The 14749-nt window shown below is 36.5% G+C and overlaps 2 protein-coding genes across 2 annotated transcripts; one reads left to right on the top strand and one right to left on the bottom strand.

Moving 5' to 3' along the window:
- The first annotated feature begins 3863 nt into the window (after positions 1–3863).
- Positions 3864–5824, top strand: LOC135769847 (adenosine receptor A3-like). Its single transcript, XM_065279374.2, has 2 exons — positions 3864–4214; positions 4996–5824. The coding sequence occupies exons 1-2, from the start codon at positions 3883–3885 to the stop codon at positions 5576–5578; spliced, it is 915 nt and encodes a 304-aa protein (XP_065135446.2). The 5' UTR covers positions 3864–3882; the 3' UTR covers positions 5579–5824.
- Positions 5825–10426: 4602 nt separating this feature from the next.
- On the bottom strand, positions 10427–14052 carry LOC135769846 (adenosine receptor A1-like). Its single transcript, XM_065279373.2, has 2 exons — positions 13721–14052; positions 10427–11481 (listed from the first exon to the last, which is right to left on the bottom strand). Exons 1-2 carry the CDS (start codon positions 14050–14052, stop codon positions 10866–10868), a joined length of 948 nt encoding a protein of 315 aa, XP_065135445.2. The 3' UTR covers positions 10427–10865.
- Between the last annotated feature and the right edge of the window lie 697 nt (positions 14053–14749).

Here is a 14749-nt window from a genome sequence, read left to right as displayed (position 1 = left end):
GATGAAACAGAAGAAAGAAATGCAAGAGGAACTCAGTTGTGGCAGTGGTGGGTATAAATAGGAAATCCTTTTTGCTAGATAGTTGCTGAGTGCTCTCGATATGCACATGTGCTTATAACGTAAAAAATCTTGCAAGTTCAGTGACTGACTTTTCAAAATATACAGTACAGAAATCTAAAAACCAGATTGTAAATCAGGATTTTTTTATTTAAAATTATCTATACACAGTTTGTAGTTGACTAATAAATAAACATTTGACATCGAACATTTCAGATCCTTTTTCAGAAAATGATAGATTTTTATGAAGCACACAAGATGCCCTTTTGGTTGCTCATTGTTGAATCGTGCCTGGACAACATGGATCATCTAGTTTTGCACAAATCATGGAGAAAATTGAATAGCAAAATGGACGATTTCCTTGCACTTGTGTTGCAGAAACTGTACAAATAACTTCATTTCTCTACACTTTATTGGCCCAACTAAGAGCCCTGCAGTCATGTAGCCGTCAGAGGTACCAAGTCCGCTTATATATTAGTTCTTAAGTAACAGTAAAAAATCGCAGGGTTTTGGGCTTAATTTAAAAAAATATGGTTGCTTGTTGGGGAAACCGACAAGTAACTTAATTTCTTTACATATATAGTTGCAGTTTTCTCCAATGCATTGATTGTCACTTTCCCGCATCCCACCTCTTTTTCACGTTCAACATGCAGGCATGAGTTGTAAACCAAGTCATAGACATAGCATTTATAAGTTAGTAGATGTAAAAAGTTGTATGTGCATTACCACAAACAACGGAACCAACAAAATAGTGCTAAAGTAGTACTCGCTATGGCCTAAGAAGGGATGTAAAGAAATGTTTGTTTTAAATTGAACACTATAAATTTAAAAGTGTAAAAATATAAGGTAAAAACATAAAAAAATGACTTAAATTGGTAATACCTTAAATATTTCACTTAACTCTTTCCCCGCCATTGACAAGTTATCTCGTCAATCTGCAATACCGCTATTATCCACCAGGTGGCTAATAAAAAATCCGCAACTTATAAAAACCGAAAGTATTGCCCTAGGGCAAACAGCTGTATGTCCGTGTATGTTTTAAAGATCGCTCTGCATCTGATCTCTATCAAAAGTCCTTCACAAAAATGGAATTTATCTCAGCTTTTTGCTCAAAATTTTGTGTTTTTGATTAAACCAACACATATTTGAGAGGTGATAAAAACAGAACACGTGAAGGTAGTATGAAACTGATTTTTTGTTTGAAAGCAGAGGGTCTGTTCTTTTATTTCATATGTTGTATGTTTATATATTTAAAAAGGAGCATTTTCTGGAAGGCAGTAAACTTTTGTGAAAATCATGAAAAATGCTGGCGGTGAAAGAGTTAAAGTGAGAAAATTGAAGTGGAAAAACTTAGGGCTTCAAATAAAAAATTTTTTAGGCATTACCAATTTAAGTAATTTTTTGATTCAACTTTTTAAGGTGTACAGTGAATAATATCGGGCTTGTTTTTGAAGCTGCCAGGGTTTCCCCCAGCACTTTGCAGTTTGGGTGGCCCACCTTAGCTGGGTCTACCGCCTTAACTAGGTCGTCCAAAAAAAACACAACAAAAAATTTGCTGCACAAAAGGCCGTTAAGTGCATCTCAGAGAATAGCGCGGACGCGTGCCTCACGGACGAAATGAGAATGACGTGATCCGGACCGTCACTGTCTGGAGGATAACTAGCCAGTTGATAAAACATTTCGGAGAATAGCGTGGACACGCGCCACACGGCCGAAAACACGTGTATGTGAGAACTGTTAGTGGACTTTAGGGTCTATTTAAGCCTGTTATTGTAATAGTCTATAGTTCTGGCAAATTTAAAGTAAGCTAGCTAGTGATTTTGTTGTTTGAGCAACCTGCTAGCCTTTTGCCTAGCAGGTTGCCTGTGCCTGTTGATTACATATAATTGTTGAGCGCTCTTGCTCATGTTATTTATGTGCATTACTTACATGCTACAGTAGTTACACTCCTTTAAGATAATGTAATTAATAGTGGAAAATAATCAGTTTTTACTATTTTTGCCCTATCTATCATCGTTCACCAGATGTTCTACAACATCTGCTTTAGTTTGTGTTTATTAACCCTTTAGTTTCACTTCATCATGCAGCTTTCCCATTAGAGGTAAAATAATTTTCTGTCATAGTTTCTTCAAAATTAAGTTTTATTTAAGTGTTTTAAATAAAAATATTTACATTTTCATCATGATGTGTACGCCCCGCCCTTTGATTCCCACGCCCCCGGCCCCAAAACCACCTTAACTAACAAATTTTCTGTGAGAAACTTTGAGCTGCGGTTATGTATTTTTCTCTCGAGAGTTTGCAACACTTTTGGATGTGTAAAAAAGGAAATAAAGTAGTTGCTTAATTTTTGTTGTCTAGACCCACTGAGATAGAAGTGCAGAGCATTGTTTGGTTTGTTGACGTGTGGTCACCGATAGCTGTTGCCACTATCTTCAAATCTTAAAATTCAGCATACACATCTTTTCTCTACTGGTAAAGTACAGCTCTGGTTGTTTATTCACACAACCTATACCATACACTGTAAAAAGTGAATTAACTTAAAAAATTACTTAAAAATTTTGAACCTACATTTTTCACTTAAACAAATTTTTAGGCATTACAAATTGAAGTAACTTTTGAAGTTAATACAATTTTTTACAGTGTACAGTGAATAATATTGGGCTTGTTTCTGAAGCTGCGGTTATGTATTTGTCTGTCGAGAGTTTGCAACACTTGGATGTGTGAAAAAGGAAATAAACTAGTTGCTTAATTGTTGTTGTCTAGATCAGTACCATGAAGTGCAGAGCTTTATTTGATTTGTTGATGTGTGGTCACCGATAGCTGTTGCCACTATCTTCAAATCTTAACATTCAGCATACACATTATTTCTCTACTGGTAAAGTATTTATTCACACAACCTTTACCATACACTGTAAAAAGTTAATCAACCTAAAAAATTACTTTAGCTGGTAATGCAAGTTTTTTAAATGGTTTTTCACCTTACATTTTCTATAAATTGAGAAACAGACATTTTAAAGAGTAGCTCATTTATATCAACCGCATGCCATGTACATGACGACTTATCTTCTTATCACCTTATCTTCAGGTGAACACAAATCATAACCAGGTTATATTTGCATAGATTGCACTTTCTGATCCCGCCTCTTCTTCCCCTTCTTCTCACTGCAAAAAATCACGTTCAACATGCAGACATGATGTTGTAATCCAAATCATAGACATAGCAATGATAACTTGGTACACAAATAATGCTGGGTTATTTTCAACCCAGCGTTGGGTCAAAACGGGACAAGCCCACACTCTTAAAACGAATGTGTTCAATATAACACATCTTATGACTAGTTAAGGACAACACATCTAACTTAACACACCTCTCTGTAATTTTTGGAACAATACACTTTGTGTTGTTTTAACACATATTTTGTTGAAATTTAAATTACATGGGTTAAATTACACCCAGCAGGCTTGGTTGGTCCCCGTTTGACCCAAAATAAAATAACCCAGTATTTTTTATAGAGTATGTAAAAGTTGTATGTGCATTTTCACAAACAATACCACCAATAAAAGGTCAGATTATGACCAAAAGTAGCACAAAGTACTCTCAGTAACATGTTATGCATTCACTATGGCCTAAGAAGGGATGTACAGACATTTTTGTTTTTTAATTGAACACTTTAAAGCCCCTCCCATTATGTATGCTGTGGGGCCGGCCCTGCTCTTCAGTAGGAACTAATGGGCGGATATCTCTTTTCTTTTGAAACTCACTCCTATCTAAAGTTAAGTGTTATTTTTGTCTGCACTCTTATCTCTCTATAAGCTCTTATTATAATGGCTGTTGATGGAAGATATATTTTCATAGTTTTTGAAGTTCTTATAGCTATAGGTTGTTGTCTGGGCAATCTGCTGGTGATATGGGCCGTGTGGAAGAGCGGAGCTCTAAATCAACCCACCTTCTGTTTGATCGTATCACTGGCGATGGCTGATTTTTTGGTTGGATGTGTGGTTGTTCCGCTTTCTGTAGTCGAGGTGCTCAAAGTTGAAATGCCTTTCCATGCGTGTCTCTTTATAAATTGCGTTCTCATTGTACCACTTCAAGCCTCAGTGTTTACCCTAATGGCTATTGCTTTGGATCGATACCTAAGAGTTTGTATTCCCTTTAGGTGAGTGAGATGTTTTTTTTATTCATACCTGCAGACTATGAAATACTCTTATTGTTTTGGGGCCATTCCACCGAATCAGTAACATTTCTGTCCCCATGACATGTAACTCTAAAATACATTTTACTTAAAGGAACAGTATGTAAGAAATTTGTATCAATTAATCATAAAATGGCCCTGATATGTCACTAGACATAAAGAATTAATTTTCATTTCAAATATTTATATCACTGACAACAGTGGCCTGGCAAGGATATTGTCATTTAAAAAGTGGAGTTGCAGCCCTCAACTGATGTTTATGTTCTCATTTTGCGTATTGGCCACTAGTTGTGTGATTGCAGTACCAGTTTTAGCCACAAGGTTTGTGATTGCAATACCAGTTTTGGCCACAATCCTAGATACTGTTCCTTTAAAGTATAAACACAAAAAGTATAAACACAAAATTCTTCTCATATATCTTCATTTTATTTCTTCTATTTTATTTTTGCTGTAAATGTTTTTGATCATTAAAAAAAATCTGAATATCTTAATAAAATACACATTTAAATCGTGTAATTAATTTATAATTAGTAAAATGTGCTTTATTAGATTCAGTGTTGAAAAAAGCTAAAAATTAACTTCAGTTTGAGAAATTACAATAATCCAAATGCCACAGATTTAGTAGAATGGCTCTTTTACAGTATGCAGTATGTGTGGAATACACAAATGTACTAAATGTACTATAGTTACTTGACAAAGTGTAAATGTTAGGAAAACTATTCAGTTGTTTTTTTTTTGCTGGCAGGTATAAGTCTACAGTAACTAAAAGATGCTCTTGGGTTCTTGCTGCTGTGTGCTGGATGTTGGCGTGTCTGCTCGGCTTCTTACCAATGTTTGGATGGTACAATCGTGACACTTTGAAACACAACTCCACCTTAAAGTGTGAATTTAAAGCCGTCATTCCCCTTTCATACCTGGTCAACTTTATTTTCTTTGGTATCTTTATGCCTCTGTTGGCCATCATGGTTGCTTTGTATTGTTACATCTTTTTTAAAGTTAGAAGGCTGAAGGGAAAGACGGGTATTGCTGAATCTGGTGCGTATAACCATAAGGAACACAAACTGGCCGGATCACTGGTTTTGGTTTTGGCTCTGTGTGTTGCATGCTGGCTTCCTTTACACACCATGCACACCATTAATTTCTATGGCCGGCGTATACGAGTGCCTTCTGATGTCATTTATTTTGGTGTCATAGTATCTCATGCTAACTCACTGATCAATCCTGTTGTATACGCCCTGAGGATACCTAAGATTAAGGCGGAGTTCAGGAAGATTTGGAGAAGCCTGATTGGCCCACAGCAGCAGACTACAGAGTCATTGGAGATATAAAGTTACAGTGAAATTCAATCAGGTTCAGTGGTGTCAATTCAACTAATTATGTTCTAATCGGCTTGGGGAACAAGCGCAGAATTTAAAGGGCACCTATTATGCAAAATGTATTGAGTGTGAATAAAAAAAACACCCCTTTTCTTTCCCCATTAAACCAGAGCAGTCTCATCAGATATGCTGTTTTGATCTCTTGTTGTTAATGTGATGTCACTCTGATAAAGCCCCGCCCACGGCCAATGCCTGATTGGTTAATTTTACCCAAAAGCTTTTCTAAATGTGTTTGTTAGCACACTGTAGCGCTAATGTGGCTAAAGATTTATTGTCTCAGACTGTATTCACAGGAATCAGATTTGTTTTTAACCAAAAGCGCTCACTGTCTCTTTTTGGTAAGGAAATGAGAAGCAGTAGCTCATTTGCATGTAAAGGTACACACATGAAAACAGCACATTTTTGCTCCCATCTAAACAAGGACATTTTGATCTATGGGGTACTTCTTGTCTTCAAATCTCAAGACTTATCTAGGCAGGCTTTTATGTGATTGTTTTTATGCTTGTATTAAGTCTGTCTGGGCTGTATTGATAGTTGTAATAATTATTGCTGGTAATGTTGATTGTTTTATTATATGGTGTCCTTGAGTGTCTAGTAAGGCTCCTATAAATAACATTAATAATAATAACAATAATAACAATAATAATAATAAATAATAATAATAATTTTGAGCTAAAATGTCACAGACACGTTCTAGGCACACCTTATATTATCTTGTAAAAATGGGCATAATACAGGCCCTTTAATGGGTTAGTTTTCCCAAAAATTTACATTCTGCTATTTACCAACCAATGTCATTTTGACTTAAGTTTATCTATCAGAAGTTTTTATTTATTTATTTATTTACAGTAATAAGTTTTTTGGGCTATTTTGCGCTTTGCCCGAAATCAAAAAATCTCTTTTTTTGTAGTTTTTTTAAAAAGAGGAAATAACATAAAACAGTATATTTTAAAGTAATTGTAATTAATTTAAATTACGTTTTTATCATGTTGTGTCAATTAGAAAGTTTTCAATATTCAATATTTTACAAACATGCTGGTTTCACTATACTATAGACTTTAATAATGTTTACTGTACTGCAGTTACACAAATCTGTCAGCAGGGCTCCTCCAAACACCACAGATCAACATCTAAAAGTCATTGTTTGAAGAGCTGAATGTGAATAAACTACAATCTTAAAAATAAATACTTAATAAATAAAAGTGCTTAAAAGATTCTTCACAGCAATGCCATAAATACAAGAAGCATTTCTTTATACTTTTAACAATCTAAAGAAACTTTATTCAATATCTTTTTTTGAAACAGAAAGGTTCTTTCAATGTTAAAGGTTCTTTATGGAACCATTCTGCCAAATATGGTTCATCTATGCAGTGGTGCTTATGTTTGCTAGCTTCTTTGAAGGCATCTTGAGTAAAGCATCTATATTTAATTAAGCACATGCGAAAGACCTGAACCAGAAGTGATGTGACCTGTTTTGCTGAATATGAAAGTTTGTTTCGCAAAACCCCTATGGTTGTAATCGGAACTAATGTTTTTAATCCAGTTTAAACATTGACTGTAGCTCAACATCGCCACCAGCTGTTAGTTTAATGAATCTAAAGTTGATTATTGATTTAGATTGATAATAAATATTTGTGTCCTTACTTTTGACTTTCTGATCTTTTGACTTTGAAATGATCTTTTGTGTAAAAAATGCTACAGTCTTAGTAAATAGCGTTACTACACTGTAAAAAGTCAAAGTTGGATCAACTTAAAAAATACTCAAATGGTAATGCCTAAATATTATAAATATATTTACCATATACCATACATTTTTGTAGCTCCAAATATACTGCTTTCCTCTGACGCTCTCATTGGCCAGCTAATCTGTACGTTGTGATTAACCTGAATACCTCTGATGTCAGCAGGAAATGTGACGCTCCTTACCATGTTTGAAAGATTCGGTTGCTAACAGGAGTTAACTGACAGTCTGTGAATCAAAGCGGGAGGAATTATGATAATGTCGGTCTTGTCTACATCACCGATCCCAGATAGTAAATGGTTGCCTACAATCAGTGTGTTTGTTGTAGTCCAAGAAAAGAGATTTACGTTGGAGACGATAATTCGCGTCATTGTTTACTTTGGGGTTTGTTCCTTTTGCATATTGTTCACATGAACTAATACACACTTACACACCAAAGGAAATGTAAAATCATCAATTGAATTGGGTGCTCTTTAAGTAAAAAAATTAAGTTGAGAATGTTTAAATATTTTAAGTGTTACCAATTAAAATATTTTTTAAGCAAAGAAGCTTTCACTTTTTATGTTGTATACTTAACTGTAGCATATTAAAAGCTACTACCAAAGTGGATGTGAGGTTTGACTAAAGCATGGGATACATGGCACGATTTTTTCCATCCTATAAGATCATTACCTTATCACACTGTGTGACATAGAGCGTTTAAATTGGTACGACAAGCATGTAGACTGTACGATGGTGACACCTATTAAATCGTAGGCTGTGAGAATTGCGACTCACGTTAGCACAACTTTGTTAGCTGCGATACTGATAAACAAATGGTACGCAGGTCGTAGCAGCAAACACATGTCAGAATGTGCGTTGAACATGCTAAATTTCTGACACTGTCAGAAAACTATCGTAAGCTATCTTTGGTCGCAAGACCAGAAAATTGGCCGTCTTTGAACATCTTTCACTGTTTGACATTGGACCACCTATAAAAAGAGCCATAATCACAAAAATCAGGATAATTGTTTCACTATGGCAATCTCTCATCTGGGACAGCAAAAAATCATACAGTGTATCCCGGGCTTTAGGGCCGTCTGTAGGAGCTGATGCTGATGACTGGATTTTGAGGGCACATTCATTTTAAAAAAAAACAATGAAGCTCAAAGATAAGTCATTTGAAATTAATACATTTCCCAAAAGATAATAGTTTTTAATTTACATTTTATTGTGACAAAAATGTAATAGCTCAACAATTTTGGAAACTTTGTTATATCTTTTGACCACTAGGTGATGCCGGCCCTAAACTTCAAAGGTCACTTCAGGTCATGGTGTCAAGAAATATTTTTAAAGTATCTAAAGTATTCTGTATAAAAATAAACCATACAGTATAAAAATATTTTTAAGCATACAAGCATACTTAGTTTGGTATAATTTAAATGTTTTATTTTAGCACAAGAAAGTATATTGAATACATTTTAAATTGTGCTTTCTCAACTAACATATAAATACAAGGTACGAATGTAATTATTTTACAATACCAAACTTTAGATAATAGTTTACAACCCCAAATCAGAAAAAGTTGGGACACTGTAGAAATTGTGAGTAAAAAAGGAATGGAATAATTTACTAGTCTCATAAACTTATATTTTATTCACAATAGAATATAAATAACATATCAAATGTTGAAAGTGAGATATTTTGAAATGTCATGCCAAATATTGGCTCATTTTGGATTTCATGAGAGCTACACATTCCAAAAAAAGTTGGGACAGGTAGCAATAAGATGCCAGAAAATTTAAATGTACATATAAGGAACAGTTGAAGGACCAATTTGCAACTTCTTAGGTCAATTGGCAACATGATTGGGTATAAAAGAGCCTCTCAGAGTGGCAGTGTCTGTCAGAAGTCAAGATGGGCAGAGAATCACCAATTCCCCCAGTGCTGCGGCGAAAAATAGTTTTCTGAGATTCTCAGAGAAAAATTGCAAAGAGTTTGAAGTTATCATCATCTACAGTGCATAATATCATCCAAAGATTCAGAGAATCTGGAACAATCTTTGTGCGTAAGGGTCAAGGCTGGAAAACCATACTTGATGCCCGTGATCTTCAGGCCCTTAGACGGCACTGCATCACATACAGGAATGCTACTGTAAATCACAACATGGGCTCAGGAATACTTCCAGAAAACATTGTCGGTGAACACAATCCACTGTGTCATTCGCTGTTGCCGGCTAAAACTCTATAGGTCAAACAAGAAGCCATATCTAAACATGACCCAGAAGCACAGGCGTTTTCTCTAGGCCAAGGTCAGACGAATCAAAATTTGAAGGTCATTTTGGAAAACTGGGACACCATTTCATCCGGACTAAAGGGGACAATGACAACCCAAGTTGTTGTTAGCGCTCATTTCAGAAACCTGCATCTCTGATGGTTTGGGGTTGCATGAGTACGTGTGGCATGGGCAGCTTACACATCTGAAAAGGCACCATCAATGCTGAAAGATTTATCCTTTATTTTAGTATAAGTTCTAAAACAACATATGCTCCCATTCAGACGTCGTCTCTTTCGGGTAAGACCTTGCATTTTCCAACACGATAATGCCAGACCACAAACTGCATCAATTACAACATCAAGACTGCGTAGAAGTAGGATACGGGTACTGAAATGGCCAGCCTGCAGTCCAGATCTGTCACCCACAGAAAACATTTGGCGCATCATAAAGAGGAAGATGCGACAAAGAAGACCTAAGACAGTTGAGCAACTAGAAGCCTGTTTTAGACAAGAATGGGACAACATTCATATTCCTAAACATTGGTCCTCCTCCAGCTGTTCCTTATATGTACATTTTACTTTTCCAGCCTCTTATTGCTACCTGTCCCAACATTTTTTGGAATGTGTAGCTCTCATGAAATCCAAAATGAGCCAATATTTGGCATGACATTTCAAAATGTCTCACTTTCTACATTTGATATGTTATCTATATTCTATTGTGAATAAAATATAAGTTTATGAGATTTGAAAATTATTCCATTCCTTTTTTACTCACAATTTCTACAGTGTCCCAACTTTTCTGATTTGGGGTTGTAGATATAGTAATCATTAGTCTGGCAGTATATCAAAATTGACCTAGCTTAACAAAAAAAACAGCAGTGTGGTTCTCGAGAAATTTCCTAAATGTGTTTTTTAAAACTTAAGCATGATAGATGTGTAGCGAGATGCTGTGATAAAAAATCTGCTCCGAATTTCAAGTTGTCGGTGTTAAATACACAAATCTTCAGACAGCAGAAATAATAGCAGGCTATGTTTTAAAGTTTTTGCAATAAAGCTGATATCAGTCTTCCATTTGCAGACATACTCAGCAAACTACGGTATTGCTTGAAATATCTCAGTATCAGTAATATAATGCAGTATATCATTTATATCAATATACATTTACAGTATATAAGTTTGATGATGCATATTACTAGAGATTACAGAACTGTCCTGTGCTTAATATCTTGACTAACGGTCAAAACTATCTTGGTTTTTTTTTCACTTTATCCAAGTTCTGGCTGCTTTGATCTGTGTTTTGCTTCCAGCATATGAGCTTCATCAAGATGTTTTTATATGCAGTCTTAATCTTTGGGACCTTGAAAGCGTACACTATTGGGTTAACTGCGGAGTTGCCGTGAGAAAGTAGAATACCTATGTGAAATACAAGAGGCGGCATGTTTAGACTTTTATTGTAGGCCAATGTGTTCATTATGTGAATCGGGAACCAGCAAATAGCAAACAGAGCCAACACCAAAGCCAGCGAGTTGGCCAATTCACGTTCTTTCTGCAAAAAAGACCTGGACTCCACAGCTTGACCAATCCCTCTTCTCAGTTGTTTAGATATCGTACAGAAGATATACAAATAGAGAGCGAACATGACCACAGTGGGTGGGAGGATGCAAACGAAAAAGAAGAAGTTGACCATGTACGACATGGGAATGACTGCAAGAAAATGGCACGTGAAGGTTGAGGTGCCGTTTGTCGTGGGGTCTTTGTTGTGCCATCCAAGCAGGGGAACGAAACCCAGAAAAGAAGCAGAAACCCAACAGATGGTGACAGCTGCCCACAGGTTTTGTTTTTTGATCGCTGCTCTGTACCTGGAAATGAGAGGAAATTTACTGCTGGCTTCATTAAACATTATAATAGTCATGTCTTTTCTGGAAGAAGTTTCGCAAGCAGGTGCATTTATTTATGGCTGTCCTTTGTACTTTGTGTTCTGTCTGATTCATTGATCATTTCATTTTAAAAAATAGTTAATGACTGTTGCAATTTACCTCTGTACTACAAACAATGGTCAGGAGGATGTCAAATTATTAGTAAAGCCGCGGTCACACTAGACTTTGAGCATGCAAGTATTTGTCAGATATTGCTGCGGGGAGCAGCTCATCACTATGATCTTTGGCTTCATCCATTTGTGGTTTTCAGTAGAGAGAAAGGTCATGCAGTGACATACCGGTTTTGTACTAGTCACAACAGTCCACGTGATACAAATTCACAGGTCACAGTTTACCAGACTTGCAAAATAGCATTGCACGAGCTTGCGTTTCCAGTCTAAAGCATTCTCATGTTTATGAATGGAAGTTAATGGATCGAAAAGTCTAGTGTGACCACGGCTTAACTGATGAGACATGGATGACATGAACTCCACTGCTTCACTCTCATTGGTTGTCACTCCTGAAAGTCACCCATCATTTGCATAAAATGTATCTGTTTTCAACTTTGTTGCTTATCTGGACACACGCCCCTCCTGTCACCAACAGTCCCTTGTGTCACCGTACCTGACCCAGCTTACATTAAAATGAATGAGATTGCATCACTTCGCCATTGTTAGTTGTTGGCGGTGTCCACGCAGCTTTATACTTTTTTTGTGTTTCTTTGTTTTATATCCCTAACCCCAGGTAATGAAGTCTAAACCAGGGTCATATCCAGTAAGTTTTTTCAGGGGTGAATAGAAGTTCAGGGGTGAATTTCTGAATAAAACTCCTGGTACACTATCTTTAACTTTTATGAAAGGTAACTAGGTAAATAACAGGGGTGTAACAATACCTGTACATTAGGGATGTGCATCGATGCATCGCGCTCCCATTAAAATGACCTGTCTAGAATCGATTCTGAATCGTAAGGCTCCGATTCAGTGTTTCATGCACAGCTTGTGCATGTACTACGGCTCCGTGATCAGTAGGAAGTCCTTATCAATCTAAAATCACTACAAGTTTGACGCGTTTATAACATGCATTTTAAAAAGCAACACTCGTCAAACACAATCATTTAAAATATTCTTTATTATCATGAAAATACCTGAAACAATCTGAAGAACAGCGATATAAGTATGCCTCTAGATATTTCCTGGAATAGTGTTAGTAATGCTACTTCTTCTGTGGCACAAATGGTGTTTCTAAGCGAGAGCGCCCCCTGGCTTTTGGATGTGGCTGCATTTCACCGTAATTCATTCAAATTCATTTATTGAGAAAACGCGCATTTGCCCCGATTAATTGTCACAACCCTACTGTACATCGATATGGATCGATACATACATTTTATTTCTAACGATCCAATGCATCGATGCCACGCGTAACAATATTGCTTTGAGGCACCTTTATTTTGACACTCAAAACTTAAATGCGCTCTAAGCGAATCTGTGTGAAGTCACTTCTTGTTGACGTTCGAAGTGTTGTCAAACAAAACTGAGTGTAGCTTACTCCTCCCCCTGCCTTCTGTTTTTTCTGAAAGAGTAATAAATGTTCGTTTATTGGCTGGAACACTTTGTTTGGTGGTGGTATGTTTGACCACTTTGTTTTTGTTGCAGTTTGTGGAAGCTGGGCTGTCTACTGCGTTTTTTACAGTGTGTTTAAGGAACAGGCGGCTAGTAAGGAGATGTTTACTTTATGAAACAAAAAATGTTTTATGGCCTAAAACATGTGAATTTGCTTAGAGCACCTTTAATTTTTGAAAAATCCAAAACCAGTTAATCCATACACAAGTTTTTTTATTCAGTTGATCCATACACTTATTGGGCTAGGGAAATTTGGTATCTCCAGTTTGCCCAACTTGCATTATTTTGGCCTATGAGAGGAAACCAGAGTACCCGGAGTAAACCCACGCTGACACAGGGAGAAGATGCAGAAACTCTACACAGAAAGGCCTCCTGGCCTAGCCGGGGCTCAACCGGGGACCTCCTTGCTGTGAGGCAACAGTGCTACCCACTGAGCCATTGCATTGACAATAACTTATGCATTGCAAATAATGCAATTTAGTTCACAATATTTATATATTTTTTAGGTTGGTCTTATATGACATTTAAAAACTCAAAATTGTAACTGTAATAAATGAACTAACCTGAGGGGATTATGGACACGCAGGAATCGATCCACAGCGATAGCGAGAAGGGAATGAACGGAGGCTTGGGTCAACACAATGACCACACAACTGAAGAACAGACAAGAGTAAAATCTCGTCTGTATTCGTCCATCAATTAACACAGCCAGAGGAACGACCACAGCCCCCACCAGAAAATCAGCCACAGCCAGTGATACAACAAAGCAGAACGTAGTCTTACGAAGAACCCGGCTCGACCAGACGGCCCAAATCACCAGCAGATTTCCAAGACAACATGCTATAGCGATTATAACCTCAGAGACCGTATAGATCACCAACTCACTTCTAGACATGATGAAGCAGAAGGAAAGAAGCAAAAGTGGAACTTAGTTGTGGCAGTGGTGGGTAGAATAGGAAGTCCTCTTTTGTTGACAGATGCTGAGTGCTTACGTGTGCATATGTAACATTACAAATTTTGCAAATTCAGTGACTTACTTTTCAAAATATACAGTACAGAAGCAGGGGGAAGCTCATATTTTTAAACATGCTGGGATAACATGGATCATCAGGTTTTGCACAAAGTGCAAATCATGCAGAAAATGTAATAGCAAAAAGGTCACAGTTTTCTCCAATCCATTGATTGACACTTTCTGATCCTGCCTCTTCTTTCCCTTCTTCTCACTGCAAAAATATCACATTCAACATGCAGGCATAGAAAACCAAATTTTTTAGGTGTTACCAATCGACATTTTAAAGAATAGTTAATTAATTTAGATTTGAATACTAAAAGCTTGTGTCCTCACATTTGAGTAAAAGATGGCAGAACAAAGAAAACCCCTCATAATAATAATAACATATAATGTAAATTGAATTATGCAGCATGGTTACTCAAACTGAAAATAGAAAACTATTACTAATATATAGGGGCGGTTTCCCGGAAAGGGATTAGATTAGTCCTAGACTAAAATAAATGTGAGAGCCGTCCAAACTGAAAACAACTTGCACTGACACATCTTAAAATACATCAGTGTCCTTTGTTTAGCCTCAAAA

This window comes from Paramisgurnus dabryanus, chromosome 7 (assembly GCF_030506205.2).
Source record: "Paramisgurnus dabryanus chromosome 7, PD_genome_1.1, whole genome shotgun sequence".
Classification (NCBI taxonomy): Eukaryota; Metazoa; Chordata; class Actinopteri; order Cypriniformes; family Cobitidae; genus Paramisgurnus; species Paramisgurnus dabryanus.
Note: the sequence above shows the minus strand (reverse complement) of the source record. Positions and strands in the feature narration are given on the sequence as shown.